The sequence below is a fragment of the Myotis yumanensis genome, unplaced genomic scaffold (assembly GCF_028538775.1).
Source record: "Myotis yumanensis isolate MYYU_CA2020_CCGP unplaced genomic scaffold, mMyoYum1.0.hap1 SCAF_5, whole genome shotgun sequence".
In the NCBI taxonomy this organism is placed as follows: domain Eukaryota; kingdom Metazoa; phylum Chordata; class Mammalia; order Chiroptera; family Vespertilionidae; genus Myotis; species Myotis yumanensis.
In genome coordinates this window covers 13,337,671-13,359,404 of record NW_027223756.1, presented here as the reverse complement: position 1 = coordinate 13,359,404, position 21,734 = coordinate 13,337,671, and the positions used below count along the sequence as shown (strand labels likewise).

The 21,734-nt window shown below is 39.9% G+C and overlaps 1 protein-coding gene across 4 annotated transcripts in view; it reads right to left on the bottom strand.

Annotated features, from left to right (window-relative positions):
• Positions 1-15,126: 15,126 nt before the first annotated feature.
• The window catches only part of GABRB2 (gamma-aminobutyric acid type A receptor subunit beta2), a 195,934-nt gene continuing 189,326 nt past the window's right edge, over positions 15,127-21,734 (bottom strand). For all 4 annotated transcript variants that reach the window (XM_070414478.1, XM_070414476.1, XM_070414477.1 and 1 more), the window contains one exon: positions 15,127-21,206. In XM_070414478.1, the coding sequence (XP_070270579.1) occupies positions 20,859-21,206 (348 nt within the window). In that variant the 3' untranslated portion in view covers positions 15,127-20,858. The remainder of the gene's footprint in view (positions 21,207-21,734) is intronic.

The window sequence follows — 21,734 nt, the reverse complement described above, 5'->3', positions numbered from 1 at the left end:
GGTTATAAACTGGAGGTTCCAATAACCTGCTTCAACTCAGGATGCCAATTATCAGTCCAGGCCATGACCTAGTACTTCTGACTGACGGGGTATAAGTCAGAGGTTCCCATGACCCCCTCCTTATGTTTGATTAAGTTGCTAGAATGGCTCACAGGACTCACTTCATTCACTAGATCACTGATTTATTACAAAGCATATTAAAGGATATGAATCAATAGCCAGATGAAGAGATACATAGGGAGAGATTCCAAATAGAGGAACTTCTGTCCCCAGGGAGCTTGGCGATGGTGCCATGTGGGAAGTTTCTGATTTCCCAATGCGGAAGCGCTCCAAACCCCCTCTTTTGGGGTTGGTAGGGAAGCTTCATTAATAGGCATGATTAATGAACTTAATTAATCATGATTGATTCACCCACTAGCCCCTCTCCTCCCTGGAAACCAGGGTGGGAATGAAAGTCCCAACCCTCTCTAGTTGGTTCCCTTGGCAACCAGCCCCCATTCTTAGGCTATTTGCATGTCACCTTATTAACATAAACTAAGCTGTGGTGGAAAGGGCTTGTTATGAATAATAAGACACCCATCTCACCTTTATGGTTCTGAAGTGTTTTCAGAAACTGAGGGAATCCAAGGATTTGGGGAGCTGTGAACCAGGAACTATGACTAAAGACCAAATATATCTGAGAAGTGTATTTTTAGTTTTCCAAATCATTCCATAGCCACACCCACATAGCATGTTGAAAGTGAATTGATTTTAGGGATAAATAGAGTTTAAATCTAAGCTCCGATAGCTACCATTTAGTCTTGGGTAATCATTTAATCCCACCGAGTCTCCACTTCTTCATCATTAAAATAGAGATGTCATATTTAACTTGTTATAAAAGTATTAGAAACAACTTATGAACAACGCTTGGCATATGGTAGGCACTATCCATTGCTCACCTCCAACATGGCAATATCTGTCATATTTCTATTTCTTCTCTCTCTGCTTCATGTTGCCTGAGGTCACCTTTTTTTAAATGTTGCCTCTGATTCTAATTTTGGCCAGGACAAGACCTGCGGTGAAGCTATGACAGGAAAAAGGCTCCTTTCTGCTGCTCCATTCCTGACACTGGGAAGGCGCTGGCCACGTCCTGTTTATTCAGTTGCATTTGCCAGAACCTGGGCCCCTGCATTTACACCTGGGAACCAATATCTTCCAGTGGATATGAACGCACCCTCTTTTGTTCTTTGGGTATAAAGACTCTATTAAGTGGCGATTCCTCCAAGAACTAAGAATAAAATAAAGTAAAATATAAATATAAATGCATATATACAGTGCCAGCAGGAAAGGCAGCCTATAAACATTTCAATCCACTTCACACTCCCTACCTCCTCAGTCTAGCCTCTCCTCACACTTACATTCTGTTTGTACCAGAAATGAAATCCTGGTCATTCAACATAGGATTAAGCAACATAGCTAGGAGCAAGCTGGACAAGAATCAAGTTTTCTACACTCTTAAGCCCTTGGCTCTTTTTACGGAGGCCTCACTTTCTAAATGATATTCTCATGTAGAATTTAAATCAATGCTTTTTTTCCCCCCTAGCTTAAATACAGTCAACACCCAATTTCCTGCACTGATGGAGAGAATAATTTATAGTTGATGTTGGAACATATCATCTAATGGGTGTTAGTTTTCTAAAGATATACTTTCCTAATTACATTCAGCTTAAGGCAGCACAATGGAATGGAATGGGCAACAGCTTAGGTGTCAGGATGTGTGAATGATTATTTTGTATACAGCATCCACCATTTGACCTTGAGAGGATAGCTCATTTCTCCAGGATCCTCAGCATTTTTCTTCTTGAGAGTATTTATAAATATTCAGAGAAATGAGCTATATTGGAAAGTGAGAACTTAATCAAAGGTCACACTGTGCACATTAATCTGAGCATCTCTAGCATGTCTCACAGATCCTGGCACATAGTAGATGATCAGGGAATGCTTATTGAATGAAAGAGGCCTTTGCCTCTGCCATTCACTAGTTGTAAAACTTGAGGCATGTCACCTCACTTCTCGATCTGTTTCTTTTCTCTGCTAAATGTGGATGTCAAACATTTCCTAATAAATAATAATAGTAGCCAAAATTTGTAGAGCACTTACTCTATACTAGGCATAAGTTTAGGAACTATTTTTTGCTTTAGCTCATTTGTTCCATACAACAATTTTATGTAACAAGCTTTATATCTGCTTCCTTCATAGATGAGGAAATGGAGGCCCCAAGGATTTAAAGAAATTGCTCCCTCTGGATAACCACTTTGTGAGAAGTTCTGACAAGACCCCTAGATCTCCAGGTTTCAGATCTATTAACGAGGCTTTTCATTCTCTGAGCACATCACCGACAATGAGGGCTGGAAGATGGCTGCTGATTGTCACCCAGAAGCCCTTCAGAGCAAAGACACCAGCAGCATAAAGCTCAGATGTGGAAAATTACGAGTATTGGCCCATGCTTCAGGCACTCAAAGCAGGCAGAGATTTAACAAAATGAGAGTCACCTGAGATGAGTAAAGCACATGCAAGGGAATTGAGAGACAGAAAAGAGATCGTTGTAAACGAGGAGAAGGAAAACCCGGCAGCGTGGTGGTTAACAGCACGGGCTGTATGTGCATCTTTATTCTTTACCACGTGACCTGGTTCCTCGAGTGAGTTTCAGAACCTCTCTAAACCATACATTTCTCATTTAAAATATGGGTAATTATAGCACTGATCTTCCTCAGTGGTTGTAGCTTGGATAAGTGCTCAGTACATATTAGCCAGTGATTAGAAGGTGAAGGGATGGAGCCAAGACCACGTCACTGTGCACAAGCGAGTGCCTCTACCAGGTAGCCATGTACAGTGGAGGCACATTTCCCTGTGCCCATTTCTGTGTGCCCTGACTGGTCTGACAGTGACATGACCCTTTGGAGTGATATTTAGAGTTAGTTCCCACTGGGTTCCAGATAATAATGCAGCCAAATATAAAAGTCATCACCCAGAATCACATCGCTGACATGTGACAGTTGGTGACAGTGGGTTAAATGAGATGATGATGTCCTAACTCTGGAAGATCCTAAGTAAATCAGTGCTGCAAAGTTTAGCTTAAGCAATTGTTCAACCTACTACACTTTCCCCCACCTCCCCATTTGCCCCATCTCCTCCTTGAATTTTCCTTCCTTTCTTCCACCAGTCCTCCTTATTTTCTTCTTTGAATTTCTACCCCAGAGATTCAACTTACTGGATCCTGAATCCAAACATTGCCATGGAAATGCAGGCAGAAACAGATAAAAATTCTGCTTAGAGGTGAGACTGCAGGTATGCGGAATTATCAGACGAGAAAAAAGTGGAAGGGTAATATATCACAAAGAGTAAAGATCAGCTGAAGAAACCCAATGCCACACAAATAAAGGACTTTGCATGTAGAATCTAGAAGTCTTCCTTTCTCCAGCAGCTGCAGTTTTCAGCAGTCTACTAACACGGTCTGGGCCCCGTCCTACCCAGCTGCAGACAGTCCATCAGTTTCTCCCTCCTCCCACCCCCATTTCTTCAAAGCAGCTCAGCAAATCCTCTGGAAGTGACAGTACAGGGTGGGGCAAAAGTAGGTTTCCAGTTGTGAGTATGTGAAACAGTCTATTCATGTACTATTATTCATTAATTATTGTATTATTTTCCATGCAAACAACTGTAAATCGACTTTGCCCATTCCCATGTATTGCTAAAATCCACTATGGCTGTCTCTTGTTTCCTAGCACTCTGTGCTCTGTTCCTCCGATGACGCCTCTCTTGGCACTGAGGACCCTTTCCAGCCTGCTTGACCCCACCCATGACCCAAACACACATCATCTTCCCCACATGCACAACCGACACCAGGTGATGGTGTTTAACCGAACGTTACTAGAGACTTCAGTAGAACACACAGGAATTGCAATGCCGAAAGGGAAACTTGAACCTTTCTAATGGATCTCAGTAGACTGTTCCAGGGTCCACTGTTCTTGGGGGTACCTCCTTCTCCTCTGCCTTCCCTGCCACGTGTTTGCAGATGTGCATACACTGCCCCCTCCTTACCCCCGACGCTCGCTGCCCAGGGTGCTCTGTAGACAGAGGAAGCACAACTAAGAATCAAGTAATTCACGTGAGTTAAACCCTGCCACCTGTGAAGACAGACTCTAGGCTCCTCACATCCCTACCTCTTCCTCCAGGACAGCCTCTCAGCCTGACTTTGAAAAACCAAGATGTTTCAATGACAGATTTCCCCCAAACAAGAGAACTATGACCTTGAACACCAAGTTTAAGACTCCGTGGGGGTCACACACAGACTTAGTAACGTTTAACACTATTTGGATGAATTTCTTCTTTTAAGGCTTCAATCTGAGATCCAGTTCTCAGGTTGGGTTCAAGGTCAGTGTGTCTGGCCCTCCTTCCCGGCACAAGCTCAACCAGTGGGGTACTTTCTCCACGTCTGGCTATGATGCCAGGCAGCATTGCGACCAGAACTGAGCTGATCTTTCGATCCGCTTCACACCAAACCCTGGGGCTCTCAGATTTATCTTTAAAATAAATAATATAACACTACAACTCTGCCTTCTCTTTCTGGGAGGGGATAATGCAGCCCTATTGAGAAATCAGGAGAACTCAGTAAACAGAGTGCCTCAGTCACCCCTTCCAGAGGTTCCTTAGTTCCTACACAAGGGTTTGAGGACGAACTCAGAGATCTGAAGAGACTAAGCACTTCAACTCTTGCACATATGCACCCAGGACGAGCATTGCCGTGCCATTCATGTTAGGTGCCATTCAACTTATTTTTATCCAGTGTCTCCTGTACAAAGTGTTCCCAATGTTTTACAGCGAGAGAGAGAAGAAATAAAGTGAAGGTGGTTGACAAAGTGGGAATTGTTACTGTTGGGGAAACAAAACAAAAACAGCCAAGCAATTTATAGAGAGGGAGCGAAAGATGGTAGAGAACGGGCAGGCTTTTAATGCTTTCCTGGTATACATTTGTTCATACTTTACTTAGGGGAGATAAAAGGAAAAATGTCCAAAAATGTCAGAGAAAATCTCTCCAATCCCTCCAAGGCTTGGGTGGGATTGAAAGTGATCAGAATGTGACTAAGCAAAATAAAAGAAAGAGAAGACACCATGAGAAAGTTTAGTAGGAATAGAAATATACTCATGAAAGGAACTCACCTAGAGAACCCAAGTCAGGCTATGCACAGCAAAACTAGCAGCAGAAACTGGGAATTCCACTCATTTACCCACCCCCATCCAGCATTCAAAAGGGAGGAGCTATGAAAAAAAATATGGCTAAGCTCTGCCAATGTGGCTCAGCGGTTGAGCATCACAGTTTGATTCCTGGTCAGGGCACATGTCCAGGGTTATGGCTCGATCCCCAGTGGGGGTGTGCAGGAGGCAGCCCATTGATGATTCTCTCTTATCATTGATGTTTCTATCTCTTTCTCCCTCTCCTTTATACTCTCTGATTTCGATAAAAACATATCTTAGAAAAAAAGAAATATGGCTAAGATAAGGCCTCATGGGTAAAACAATAAAATGCAGAGCCTGGAGAGGCATAGCACCCACTCACTATTAGGTAGAGAGCAGCCCTTCTTAAGGCTTTAAGCACTTACCTGCTCTGCTGGTGGGTCACTTGGCTACTGAGACATCTGAAGGTGCAGAGAAGGAGGCAGACGCCGCTGAGTCCACCTCTCCCTTGCTTCATTTACCTGGAATGGGTAGTTCCATACTGTAATGGAGTGTATTGGGTAAAACTTATTCAGATGCCAGATACTTGCTGGGTCCTTTCTATTTATCTCAAATCTTCTCCACCACCTTGTGTGCATTTTCCAAATGAAGACTGAGACCCAGAGAACAAGCAACCATCTGAATCCACCGACGCTAGTGATTGGTTTAGCTGGGAACAATTAGGACATTGTTGGAGCCCTTGATTGTCAATTATAACTAATGAGATGGTCAGCTTCATCTGCCATGGCACAGGCAGGGGTGTGGAAATCAGAAGACTTCAGGCTAGTTCTGTTTCTGTCAAAGATGATTTATGCTGTTGTGAAGTTATTTAACCTTTCTGAGCCTCCTTTTTCTTATCTGTAAAAGGAAATTTCTTATATAAAAGAGTAGGGAGGTAAAATTTGACTATTCCAGTGAAAACCTTTGGCTATGATTACTAGTTCTGCCTGTAGTTATTTTGAGTGAGGACACCTGATTTGGCCCATAGTACATGTCTGTTCTTTTATCCTAATGAATCTGCAATTAATACATAACATCTCTCAATCAAGATGCATACATATGAAATGCTCAAGCTAAAAATAGCAAGAAATAGAAACTGACTCAAGCTGAGTACAGCAGGTGTATTGTGAGGAACCTAGGTATCTTGTAAAAAGTCTTAGTAATAACCATACCTCATGAGGACAGCTGCCAAGAACCCAGGGATTTTCTCTCCTTTCCCCCTTTTCCCTCAACACTTGTATCTTCCAGACATTTGCTTAATTCTTCCCTCTTAAAGAACAACTTTCTATCCACTCATCAACATGTACACAGCTGTCCCTCCAGGTACCAGAAGCCCCTGGAGTCCCTGTGACTGTCTGTTTGCTTGTCCTAGATTAACTGTATCAATCTCTGTGGCTCAATTCCTATGTAGGTAGAGGCTGTGGGTCAGCAATGTGAAAGGATAGCTTTTCTAGACTCTGATGAGACGTGTCTTATAAGATAGTGAGGAAGAGCTGTTGTCTCTCGTTGGGCACACTACATTTCTTGAGAGAAACTCAATATTTTACAGATAGTACTGCTGTATTGTCCAATGCTTCTTTGAGATTCAAGAATAAAAGAGTAAGTAAAGGTAGGTGACTTTTCCCAATATTATCTAGATATAATGGGAACGAATAGGCCATTGAGAAGAGACCAAATGTCATTATGGGCCATAATAAGATATTTAGGATAACAGATGTTATCCCTTTACTGTGTGGTACATGCTCCCTCTGTCCCTCACAAACATAGCTCCTCAAGGTAACTTTCACAGCTCTAATCTTCTATTATGCTGAACATTTTCTTTTTGGGTTACTGGAACCTCATAGACCAGTGAACTCAAAAGACAGAAATGTGGTTTCACTATTTCTTCTGACACTTGTAGAGAAATCACTGCCCTGACTTTGATTTAATCAGGCAAGAGCATGAAACCCCTTACATTTAAAATAGATAAGTGAATAATTCTTTAAGGATCGTAAAATTCCTCTGTCTCCATTGACAGATCCATTATTTAAAATAGGACAAACACTACAGTGTTTAAAAGTTGAGTTTTGCTCCCGGACATGGGCTTCTTGCCAGGACTGAGCAAAGTGCAATAACTTAGAAAAGGCTAATAACTGTGAAATGTTATTACATTATTTGGACATTGCTCTGAGACAGACTAATAGCAGTGACTTTAATGTGTGAACGTCCAGACTACAGAAGTAAATGAACTGGATTTCTGTCCATCAGGGACTCCATGGGATACAGACCTCATTCACTTGCTTTGTGTCTGAGCTTCATCACAATATGCAGGCCCTGTGGTTACCTTCCCCCATCTATCCCCCCTCTTCCACCCTCCAAATGCTACAGACTCTTTCTCATCTCTTGGCTTTCCTTGGCAGAAGCCCTCTTTTTGTACTTGAAAGGGTTGAGACTGACAGAATTGATTCTTTTAAATGCTTAGAGAAAAAAAGATTGGGCTACTATTCTGAAGAAGAAAGGTAAGAATGAGAAACCATTATGGGGTGTGATAATAGAAAATTTTGGGGTCAACAACTCAACCCCATTCTCTCTGACAATTGTCAGAAGGGGTCCCCTGATCAAATCCATTTGGACCAGGGGGGAAAAACAGGTTTGTCTGATTTCAAAAGTTATTCTCTCCGTTGTCATTCTGTCTTACAATCTAAATACCTCTGAGGACTACTGGCTAGGCTGAGCTGACCACTTCTGATTGGGAGAGGTTCAAGGCTGGGAGGGGTGGAGGCAGGAGAAAAAAGCAACCTGGAAGCCCTCCACTTGGCCTGGCAGCCAAGGAGGTGGCACAGCCTATTCCATGGAGGAGATGCAACCACTGAGTAAATGATAATTGGAGTTTGGAATAAGATAAATCTCATTGAAACTGTAGATGGGCTTTACAGCAAACCCCTAACTCCATTCCAGCAGATGGATGGGCTGAGGCATCTCTCTTCAGGAAACTTCCCAGAGGCAGTAGGGATACAAGGAAAGGCCATGCCTTCTGGACCCCCTTGATCCCAAACTGTTGCTTGCAAATTTATTTCTCTACCTTCTTTTTTGGTAGATTCTCAGTGCTGCTGAGGCCAGCTGCTCACACAATATGCTTGTAGCAGCATCCCTGGCAGGCTCTTTCTCAGAAAGCCAGTCTTGTTTACGGCCCTCTCAGCCGACCGCATGCTCTGAAGCTCACCCAGGCTTCAGAATCAGGAGAATACATATGCCTGCAGGTATGCATCTTCCAGGGTCAGGTCAAAATTAATGGGATAAAATGCAGAGTTATGACATTCATAGTTTCATACCAACACAAGAACAGCAACAATCATGGCAACAATTACAATATCTTGGAGCATTTACTTAAAATCCTGGAAACAGAAAACCATTGCTGAAGACCACTGAGTTAGCTGTCAGAATCAGAGGTTGGGAGGACATAGTCAGCTGGTTACAGTTTTTCTTGCTCAACTTCTCAGATCAATGAAATTAGACTCCTACCAGCGTCACTAAAAGGACTCCACACGGCCTGGGGGGTGACATGCCTATCCCAGTACTGAGTTTAGGAGGACTGGCTGATTAAATCACAGAGTCCACTCTGGAGGTTGGGAATGTGAGGTACCTTGATTGGTAGTGCCACCCGAACACAAAAAATAGGGCCCATTTCATTTGTTTATTCAAAGGCAGCAAGTGAAGTTGAGTTGGGTCTGATAGCTTCATGTGACTTCCTTTTCATCGGAGCAATAGACTTATCTTTCCCAGTGAAAGGATGTGTTAGCAATACAAAAGATTAAAACAATCTGCAGCTAAGTGCTTGTTTCTTTGTTTCTTACATTTTATCTGAGATGAGGAAAAAGAATTGAGGTATGTTCTTGTTTGTTTGTTTTTATCGCGCAAGTCAATAAAACCATAAACAGTACATTTGGATGGTCCTAAACCAGAAAAAGCTACCAGTTACAAGACCCAGTACATCTGTGTTAACCACATTCTTTGGCATTGGTCAGAGTCTACATTTTTGATTACAAACTCATTTTTATCTTGAGCTTAACTGAGGGTCAACTGAATGTGAGCCTCATTTGACAGATAATGAAACTGAGGATTAGAGTGTTTAAACTGTTCAAGCAAGGCTGCATGGCTAATAGGAGAGGAGTTGGGATTCATACCCAGACCTGTCTGGCTGCAAGCCCATCCACCCGCCTCTTCGGACGCCGTATTGTTTATGCATGAGACACTGTGTTCTTTATCATTTGTTCCAAGGTGTTTTCCAGTTGACTGGCTCTTATTAAAACAGTTAAGTGAAGGCCCTCTTAAATAAGAAATGCTCTGGTGTTTTGTTTTTTTTTTGGTGTGAGTGTGGAATACTGTTCACCCACACCTGGATCATTAATAGTTCATTTGTTTCTGCACCCTGAGTCTCTCACATTATTTTTTCCTTTCTCGCACTCTCCTCAGATTAATAACTGAATTAAAATAATCAGACATAAGTACCACAACAATATCTATGAGAAGCTGAAGTCAAATTTGAATCCATCCTAATGCCTTCCCCAAAAAGAAAGAGAGGCAATGATTATCTTAGAAAATGCTGTGCAACAGAATAACCTCTGTGTTCTTGTTAAAAAAAAATGGAGCTTTTTCAGATTCCAATCCCAGAGACCATGTTTTGGTAGCACTGGAACAGAACCAGTCGCTATTACTTAGATACAAGTGATCCACCAGCAGGCAACATTTTGGAAAACCTTGGTCTAGCAACTCAAGAATTAACTTGATTCTTGTTAGATGTGGTACCACCCCCTATGCCCCATTGCTTAGATTGAAATTTGGTCATTATAATCTATAATTGCTGGGTTATATTGGAAAGGACACACTGTAATGATAGCACGTTGGACTAAGTACCAGGGGACCTAGCTTTTAATCCTCTCTTGGTCTTAGTTTTCTGCATCTCTAAAAATTCTGTGGGAGCATTTAGAAAAGTTAAAACTGATACTATACCAATTCAGACATATTCTTGAGGGATATCAGAGATGCTGCCTTCTAGAATTGCAGAACTTACAAAGGGTCCCCGAACCTAACTTTTATTCTATGTTAAGACAACACTTGTGCATCTTGCAACTTATTTCCCTCAAGGAATGATGGAATCCTCAGGCTTATATGAATTCTTCGGAAATAATTTTTGACAGTAACGTGTCTATTTACCCAGCTTCTTCCATTATTCAGAAACCCTAGATGGACATTTCAGTGTCCTCAACTATAACCTATAATATATGCATAATAAATAATCACTGGCAAAAGAACCATGAAGGACACTCATTGACAAAGAGATGCATCTGTATTCTTGGTCATTCGTTAGTAGGAGAAGAAAAGCAAAGGACTAAACCAAAGGTAATTGGAAATAATGAACATTTTCTTACATCCTTCAGGAAAAATTATGTACGAGTACTGGTTCCATTGTAAGCTGCCTGTCATTTCACTGAGTTTAACTTTGTTAGCCTAGAACTGCGTCTATTTTCAAACTTGCCATTTCTAGGCAGTGCATGAAAGAAAAGTGACTGATAAGCATAGATCTCACTAACCACCAAATACATACAAAATGAAATGGCTGTATTTCATGGCTAATAAATTGGGAAATGTTTTAACATGAGACAAAATTATAACAACGTTGGAGAGAATTGGGAAACCAGATACTCTCATTTACGGATGATGAGCACAAAGTGATGGTGTGCATTCAAGCCTCAAAAAGGTCCATATAATTTGACTTAGCAATTCTCTTAATAGTAAAGTATTAAAAATGAGAGTAAGCATTCACTTGTCCAACCTCCCAAAGGCTAAGGTGCCACCAGTTAGGCAGTTGGTCAGAGCAATTCCATGACCTGACTTACCTTTTAAAATGATCAGTCTGGCTGCTGTGTTGACAACCGTCTGTAGGGCAGCATCAAGAAGACCAGGTTCTCAGAATAGTCTAGGTAAAGCCTGTGGTGGCTCAGACAAGGATGGTTCAGGGAAGAGGGTGAGGAGTCAAGATACATTTTGAAGTTATAGCCACCACGCTTTTCTGCTGAATTAGATGCTAGGTCAGAGAAAAAGAAGAATAAAAAATAACTACAGGGTTTTTCTTGCCAGAGTAACTGAAGTTGCCACCCACTTTGGGGGAAAGACCAATTATGAACATTTTGAGTTTGGGATGTCCATTTGCTATCCAAAATATAATGTCAAGAAAATGACTGGAGTTTAGGAAAGGAGTGTGGAATGAAGATATAAATTAGAGGCACTCCAGTGTGAAGAGGTTGTCAAGCAGATGAGAAATCAGCAAAGGACCCTGAGAAGTGGGAGCAAAACCCAGAGAGTGCTAAGAACGTTGGTTCCATGAGCAAAAGTACCCATTGTTAAATAGCTTAGGCTGTCACCTGACACTACACTTACTCATACTCAGGATTATTCTTGGTTCTGCAGAACACATAGACTTTATTCAGTTATATAACAAATAGTTACTAAGCAGATGCTGTGCTAAGCAGGGTGCTGACTGCTGGGATTAATCATCAGTTTTTGGAGTCAGGAGAACTCTCCCAAATGAAGTGATGTCTAAGTTTTTACCTGGAAAATATGAATAGGAATTAATAAAGGAGTGAGTTTCAGGGATGAAGAAAAGTACCTTAGGAAGAAACAGTAAGAGCAAAAGCTAGAGGCAAGGGAGCGAACAGTGTCCCCATGGAATTGAAAGTAATTCAACCTGGTGGGAGCCTGGGATTCAAGGGCAGGATGAAGAAAACAAGGTCTAGAAATTAAAAATGAACAACAAACAGATCACAAAGGACCTTGAGTATCATGATCAACTTAGGCTCTCCTTATGCTAAAGTAGAAGCTTCGAAGGTTTCATAAAGGGACATGACATGATTAGATATCTGGGCATGCGCTTGTGGTGCTGGTTAGTTTTATATGTCAAGTTGTTTGGACTATGATACCCAGATATGTAATCAAATGTTATTCTAGATATTTCCATAAGGCTGTTTTTGGATGAGATTAACATTTAAATCAATGGACTTTGAGTAAGGCAGATTGCCCTCCATAATATGGATGGGTGTCATCCAATCAGGTGAAGGCCTGACTAGAACAAAAGGCTGATCCCCTTTGAGCAAGAAGAAATTTGGCCAACAGATACCCTTTGGACTTGAACCACAATAGGAGATCTTTTCTGGTCTCCAGCCTGCTGGTCAACCCAGAAGATTTTGGACATGCTAGCCTTCAAAATTGCATGAACAAAATCCTTAAATTCTCTCTATACTTACCCACACATCCTATTGGCTCTGTTTTTCTGGAGAATGCAGACTAATACAGCTGGGAAGAGGAGATTGGAAGCAGGAGGCACCACCGGGTCTGCATATGCTGTGGGGGCTTGGGGAACTCTCTGAGCATTTGTTTTTTCCTGTCCCCTCCAAACCAGGGCTCCCAAAAGGGCCATCCCAAGTGCTCTGAGACTTCTCCTGGAACAAGAACCAGAGCCAGGAGCCAGCATCCTTAATATCTGCCAACGGTGAAATGGGAAAAGCTTACTTCAAACTGGCAAGATCCCTGTAATTTAATTTTAGATGAAGGCTTTTAAAACAGGTAAAACAGTTTTTATTTATTAATCATGTTGCACTTTGTATGCATCAAGAGTTTTGTATATATATATATATATATATATATATATATATATATATAATTAATAAAGAGAGAAGAAAAGCAAAGGACTAATTATATATATATATATATATATATATATATATATAGAGAGAGAGAGAGAGAGAGAGAGAGAGATCTTTTAAATGAATTCCTAGCAAGTGGAATACAAAATAGAATGCATAAATAAAGATTTGGAAAGCCACTTCTGAAAGGTTGCCAACCTCAAGTGAGTCTCTGATCCCTCCAAGTGTGTTTTTAAGCATGTAAAGAAGACTAGGTGAAGAAAATCCTTCCATTTTTTTCAATCAGGCTTGGTTCAAAGAAGCCTAATCATTCTGGGGCTTGTCTGAAACTTGTCACCCCAGATTATTCTCTGACTCAAGATGCCATGAGGAGTGATGCCATGATGAGTAGGGTGGCAGAGGGCTTGCATATTGGCTCATACTCTGACACCGCAATTTTAGGGACAAAAATGGGTTTACATTATTTTGCTACTTCCTGCTTTAAAAACTCAAGGATTACAGACTGATTGGGCCTACTATCATCCCTGAGTACTTTCCCCACTAAACTGGTATTATCCTGGGAGGTGGGTTTTGTGGCTTAGAGAAATATTCAACATGAAAAATGTCACATGTATTTCAGAATTTGAACAAATTTCGGAGGAAAGCAAGATATTGAAAGCTCCATTTTAGGAAATTGTAGTAGTTAGAATATGAGTGGGGGAATTTTCTAATTACCAATCAATCTCTTGTGTTGGGGGAAATATCTGGGAATATTCTCTTCCTAAGGTAAGCAACAGACCTCTCACCATAACCGACTCACATAGGCTCATACTCACATGCTCAGGGGTTTGAGCATATTTGTTCTGTTGGATAGATATGCTGACAACGTAGCAGGAGGGATGTCAAATGTACACGTACTTTACACTTCTAGATTATACAATTTGCAATTTACATCATAAGATTGAGAAGAACTGGGTTGGCACTCTTCCTACAGGTGAGCCTTTTCAATGGTCAGCCCTTAGTAGCTATATCTCCTGTAAATCCTGACTTTATTGGGCAATTTTATCCTGACAGGTCCCCTCGCTCAAGCTGACAGAGTCAAATGGGGCACTACTTGGACATTCTGAAATCAGTAAGAGTGAAAGACACCAGTCTCGGGAGAGTTCCCATGTGTTAGAGAGCTGCCCTGTAATCCAGGTCAGGCCTCTATCTTTCCAAACCCAGCATGAGATCTGGCAGATGGTGGGCTCTCAGCACACGTTTCTTGACAAACGACCAAAATAATGAGCCTGGTCACTTACTTTTAATGATGAGATGGAAAGAAATTGCAAGGATTTGAGGGTCACTCCAGCCTGGGTAGAAATCCAAGTTCTTTCATGCTCATGGGCAAGATTCTTATTCTTTCTGATCTTGAGTGTCTTCAAGTTTTAGGAAGATGGTAAGGATTAGATGAATATTAAATATGCAAGGTACTTAACATAATGTCTTCAGCAGATATCTGTTGAATGTTAAATGAATGAGCACCTTATGTTTACCGTGTTTTCGTAATTGAAGCCAAGTTCTTGATTATCCTCAATATAAAATATCTAATCTACCAGAACATTTAATAATCATGAGCATAAGATTCTGTGATGTATGTACTGAATATTCTAGTAATGACTATACTTAACAAGAGGAACAACAATACTACTTACTGTTTACACACCACTTATCACATGTCTTGTATTGTGCTAAGAACTTCTTACGGGTTATTTCATTTCATCTTCACAATAGCCCTTTGAAGGATGTACAGTTACAATTATATTTTTGCTTTACAGATAAGAAAACTGAGATTAAGTAGCTGCATAATCATCTATAATAATAAAAGCATAATATGCTAATTAGACTGGATGACCTTCTGGACAAAGCCGGGGCTATGAGGGAAGCCCAGGTCCTGGGTGCCTGCCAGTGGCCGGAGGGAAGCCTGGGTCCTGGGTGCCAGAGGGAAGCTGGTGCCCGCAGCTGGGGCCAAGGAAGGCCTACTCTTGCACAAATTTCATGCATCAGGCCTCTAGGATACCTAATATATGATAAATCAGAGCTCAGATTCAAGTCTGCCCAACAGCTGGTCCCAAGTTCCGAAGCTCCTCCTTGCTCTTCACAAAAGCCTTCCTTCCTTAACCTAACTCATACTAATAGAGAAAAAAATTTCTGAATCCAATGAAACCACACACACACACATCCTTTCAAGTTTTATTTATATTTTTTAGTTCAAGAATTACACACTAGCCAACATTATTATATATTTACATGCTGAAACTGACTGTAATAAGTTTAAATTCAAGAAAATAATTCTTATGTGCTACTCATTTGTAATCCTCATTTGTTACTATCTCATGTATCCCAGAGATGTTAGTAGTCCTGTTTTTAGAAAGACATGAAAAATAGATGTGATGATATCCACTTGTGGTTTGCATTTCCTAGCCATTGGAAAATCTGCATTATGTGCATATTAAGAAAGGCTACAAGGTAAATAGTAAGGCGGATAGACACTACATTGTGAAGGAACTAGAATATCACTTTTTATAAAAGGACAGTTCAGAACTGCGCAGGGACAATATTCATAACAAAACTAAACACCCATGCAAATAAAAATAAAAAAAATGTTATGGAATTTAAATTATTTGCAACTTTGAATTATGTTAAAAAGGAGTGTGGTTGAACACAAATTACTGAACCTCAAAGGGAAAAACAGTGCAAGGACACACACATGGGCATCAGCTTAGTGGACATGATACAGGAGAGAGACATTTGCTTTTGAAAGTTAAAAAACACAAAGTTTTTCATCATTTTGGATCATAGTTGTCACAAAAAACTTCTCAAAGCAAATTAATATCTGATGTCACAATTTTGCGCAAATTAATATCTGATGTCACAATTTTGCAAACATCTATAGAAATGTTTTACTTCCCTATCCAAATAACAACAGATATTTAAGAGTACTGCTGCTTTTATGTATTTTTTTCTTAAATGATTTCTTTAGGGTAGTATCTTAATTAGCATTATGTTGGCTCTTTACTATTTTTGACAATGTTCCTAGTGTACTTGGAAAATTGTGTTCATACCTTTGGTGTAAAGCAGTGTCTTTTTTTAAAATTTTCCCTCATTTTTCATTTTTTCTTTCCTTTTTTGTTTTTTAATAACTCTGGAGTCTTTGGTTGAAAGAAAGAATACTATCTAAGGACAAAATGCTATTATTAAAAAAAATGTCTTCTAGGATGTATTGTGTGTAACAAATTTCTGGAGCAGGTATGCATCATAAGCAATTTTATTTCCTGTAGTGCTGTCAATAGAAACTTTTACTCTTTGAAAATTGACATGTAAGTTACAACCTTTGGTTTCTTGAATTCTGACACATAAAAACCCTTTCAAGTAAATGATGATGATTTCTACTTTTCCCAATTGCCATTTCTAAGGCTCTCTCTTGGTTTGTTACATTCACTACATGAATACTGTGTGTTTCCCACAGAGGGAGTAAGAGTGGGAGTGAGTGGGCAAGGGAAAGAATATTGTGTTTGAATGTGTGTGTAGATGCATGTGTGTGTGTGAGCAAGTGTGTGTGTGTAGATGTGTGTGACTGAGAGTGTGTATGTGTAGATATGTATGAGTCTATGAGTGAATGTGTGCAGGTGTGTGTGAGTGAGCACGTGTGTATAGATGTGTGTGTGTTATCAAACTGAAATCCTTCTATCTGGGATCCCAAACCATTTATGCAAAAAGGATGTTTCAATTACTCTGTTGGGGCACTGCAGTAACTGTACTTAGTAAAAAAGAAATAAAAATTGAGAAAAAAATGAAATAATTATTTGTATCTATTGACTATTGATTTACAGCATATTTAATTATTTACAGTCTATTATAACACATCAACATAAGCCATAAACAGAATTCGCACACTGCCGTACCATAAAATACAAATTAGAAGTTAAAAATATTTAAGAAATCCGTTTTAATATTTACACACACTCAGTGAAAGTTATGGTTGCTCACATTACGTAGACTCTGTACACTTAGCAAAATGGCATGATTGCTACAGTTGAGATATTTGCCCTAACCAACATGGTGAGGTTTAGTTATTTTTTTTCCTCCTCCTGGAAGGATTTTTAAAAATCATTTTCTGTTTTCTTAAGACATTTTTGTTTTTAAATGACCAATGGATAATGTTATTTGTTTCCTTGAAAAAGAGCAAGTAGACAAGCAATGCGAGAGCTAGTGAGTTTCCAATGTTCTGAGGTACAGCACTATTGTAGTGTCGGATTGTGCAATGGTTCCTAAGAACAGTAGGCATTATTTGCTGATAGAGAAATGCTCAGTACCCTGTATCACTTGTTTCAATTTGTGGATTTGTGTTGCCAAGTTAAAAGCACTCATACACTGGTTGAATGAAGGAAATAAAAGATATTAGCTTATTCCTTTTGTTTTCCAATGTATGAATGCATATATATGCATGTATGTTTATATGGATCTCTATATATACATATATACATGTACACTGTTGTATGACCTGTTGTTTGCTGATTGCTTGGTTGTTTTTGTTGTTGAGTATGAAGTTAATCATAAGACTGGAACACAGTTATCTATAGAAAATGAAAATTGGGTGAGTTGCCAATTTAATGCAGGTCTGGCTTAAAATAAGCAGGATTCATTTCTCCTTTATGCTTTCTACTGAACTTTCTCTATGTGTTGTGCTTTTTAAAGCTGACAGATACCTTTTTTTGTTACTAAAGCTACAATGTAAAGTCTTTTGGTTCATAAACTATTATTATTATTATTATTATTATTTTAACCGAGCACAGCTTTTGAAGAAATGAGAAGAGGAAATGTCTAGACGGCACTGCTTATCTTATGTCTTTCCCGTTAGTAAAACTGTAGTGGAAAGAACTGTAACATTCCCTATGCAAACACATGATGTTGTTGCATGAGTTTTCAGTTCTGAAAATGCATTTCATACCTACTAGCAGTCATGTACAATATGTATATATATACAGATTGAGATCAAAGATTTCATTTCGACTGTGAATTTTAGAGTCAGAATTCACCTATGAATGTCACAAAGATGATAAAACACCTTAATTGCTGGCTATCTGGCTGTTTTATAATTTTAAAAAAACCTGTACATAAATGTATAAGCTGATAGTAATAGCATATCAGAATTGCCAAAACACACTTTTGTGGTCCCTAATTTTAACCACTGGATATCAAGGTGACTGGTCTTTGTGGACTTGTAATATCTAACACCCTTCCCCGAGCCCCTCCTCTCAAACCAATTCAACCACAGTAAACATATAAAGAATAAATTCTATATCTACCGTTTGTTACCTCTGGGCAAGATGAGTCAGTTGTTTCTAACTATGTGGTTATTGAATGCCAACATATGGATTCTGCTCTAGGGCATCTGTTCTAGTTTCCATCTTTTCTCCTTTTCCGGTTTCTGCTTATCACTGGGGGTAGAAATGAATCCCTGGTTATATGCTTTTGACGCTCATGCTGCGAGGTTGCTTCTCTCCACTCCGATCTAGATTACTCTGTTGACTTCTTCGGATATCAAATATTTGTTACATGACAATACCAAGGATTTTTATGGCTTTTACAATAATTACAAATAAGAGCCCACTTCTTGACTTGGGCTCAGGTTTGTCTCTAGAAAAACCATTCCAGAATGGCATTTTGGAGTTGTGCACCTGAGTTATTAATATGCTCCTTCCTGGTATATGCTATTCAGACTAACCCCTGGTGACAAGGGCAGGCACTTTTATTAGTGTGGTGCCCCCAGATTGCTGCCTACATGGAAGTGTGTCCCTGGAGAAGCTTAAAGAATCTCTAATCTGAGCCCATGGGCGGAAGCTTGGATGGATTCTGCCCACAGATCATACTCAGAGGTGTTCAAGTGTATAATCAAGAAATAAGGGCCACCGTCCCTGATACAGGTGGGGAGAAAAATACCCTCTAATCTTGAGCCACATTCAGAAGGCTAAGTACTAAACTTTTTTTCCTTCTTCTTGTCAGATACTTGGAATCGAAGGACAATAGGACCTACCCTATTCCAAGCAGCTAAATCATCAGGGGGAAAAAGCATAACATGTATCCACAGTCAGATAATGATCTTGGCTATTATGCAAAATTAGGAAATGTTACTCTGAAAAGAAGTGGTTTTTGTTTTTTAAATAGACAGAGCAAAGTCATGCTCCAAAGAGAAGTTCAATCAAATCAAACTTTACGGAAAATTAAGCAGTTTACTATTTTCTCAATGAAAAAAGCAAAATATAACCCTCACATGAATAGAAATAAAAATATATTAGCTTACTCTTCTTACTGTCCAGCATATGAATGCATTTGTCTAATTGGTATAGAACGAAGTACAATGACAATTTAAAAATGGAATAAAACAATACATCGTGCCTACCTGATTATCAGTTAGACATTTTTCTGCAGTATCAACTGAGGTCCATATCCTGCATCAGTTAATGTGGCTTTGTTATCCTATTTTCCACTCTTATCAAATTTTCCTTGATTGGGGAGATTGCAACATACACAACGAAAGCAACCTTAAAAAGATAAAACCTAATAAACCCACAAACTAGCGCTACTTGTGCACATAATCTTTGAAGTATTGTTTGCTATGAAAAATAGCAAGGTGAATTTCATTGCACATAAGGAAATAGAATTCACTCAGTCTCTCCAAAGCCTTACTACTTCTGTCTCCTAAGAATATAATCAGAATTTCAGAAGCAAGAAAGCTGGAAAGGAACATTAATTCTTTAAAGAAGTGAACAAATCCCTCTTTGGAAATACCCTATTAAAGTCAGAAATGAACTTATAGGGAAAAATGTTGCAGAGACAGCTAATGTAGTGTGAGAATAGCAACCTGTTTGCGCTTTATATTCACATATTTGATAACTCTCAATCTAACCTGCATCTAAGATGACGCTAATTTGGCTAACTTTTCTCTTTTGTGGGTATCTTTTAATTAAATAAACTATATAAGCCTCTATAGGCATGCTTTCAAAAGCTTGTGAAGTTGGAACAAAAAAATCTCTCATTCTACCTTTGCCACTGACCATAATATGTATAAACCAGAAGCTGTGTGGATTGATAAGGGTCAGGATACTTGCTTGCTTCAATTTTTTTCCAACAGTCATTTCTGGATTTCCCACTCTGCTCTGGGTTTTTAACTCTTCTTTTAACCACCTAGGAAATAGAGTTTTAGAAAAGTTTCTTTGGTCATCATGCATGATAACGTTTAGAATTCTCCTGGGCTCTACATGCCAAAATGGAAGACGTCATAGTTGATTCCCAGTGCTCAAGCAATCTGAAACTGGCCAACTTGGCTTCCTGAATCTCTGTCTTGACTCCCCACATCTTGTTTGAACTACATGAGAACCTTCTAGAATCCAGTGGGAATTTTCATCCCAGGGCACCATTATCGCCTTAATAAGATGGGCAGAGACCATCTTCTGTAAGCATGTTCGCATGGCATTGAGGATAATGTTTCCTAAGCATGGTGTCATCTCAGCAGCATGCCACCCTTGGGAAGGAAGATGGGAATATCTGGATATGACTTCTCAGAGAAATGACTGATAGTGCTATCGAGCCTTCTAAGAATATCTTCTAAATAATTCCCCTCCGTGCCAGCTGCACACTAAGCAGATGAAGTGGAACACTCAGACTCAGTCTTGCCAGCATGTGTACAAATCACTTGCATTTTAACTGCAAAACCACAAGGCCCTTAGTGTACTCATTACTTAGCAGAAGCAACCCCAATGGTATGAAATGGACCACAGGATAGGCCAGCAACTAAGGTATTTTAGCATCACTTTTGTCCTGGATTGATGTGTTTTCCAAGTCCTAAGTTAGGCTGTACAACTGGTTTGAGGAGGCATCTAGTCCTTGCTTCCCGAGGGAGGCTATGTTTTAGTTCACATAGTAAAGCCAATAGACGATGTTGAAGAAGGAAAAAACCACTGGGAAGAATATGCGGGACCACCGGTCTATGGCATTCACATCAGTCAAGTCGGGGATGGTGATTTTCAGTTGGGAGGCGCGTCTCCGCAGGCGGCTTTTCTTCTGTGCCACGTGTCGTTCCAGGGCATTTCGGCCAAAAGTATGCCTGGGCAGCCCGGCTTTCCGATACTGGATGTTGGCCGCATCGTAAGCCAGCATTGTGCTCCTGGGGTCTCCAAGTCCCATCACAGCCTCAGATGTGGCCATTTCATTTTTTATCTCTAGAGTGCTCAGTAAGATGTTCTCGTGGGGGTCCATCTGCAAGAGAGAAGAATCAAATGAGACAATCAAGACAATAAGCCTTTTAGATGCTTATTGTAGAAGGGCATTATGATATATAGTTTAGGTAGTACAGTTGGCCCTTGAACAACATGGGTTCTAAATGTATGGGCCCTCTTACATATGGATTTTTTTTTAATCAATATCAATACTGTTTTCAATCTGAGGTTGAGAGTCTGTAGATGTAGAGAGTCAACTGCATGCATTGATGTATATGTCATTTTTTAGGGAACTTGAGCATCTCCCCATTTAGGTATCTGCAGGAGGTCCTGGATCAAATCCCCCATAGTTACTAAGAGACAAGTTAAGTTTTGGGGGAATCCAAAGTTAGACATGGATTTTCAACTGTGCAAGGGTTGGTCCCCTAACCCCGCTGTTGTTCAAGGGTCAACTTTGTATTATCATAGTGGTTAAGAGAACTGGCTTTGTGGTTACATTATCTAAAGTTGAATTGTGGTCCTGCCATCATAAGCTATGTGAATTTCAGCTTCTTCATCTATCAAATGA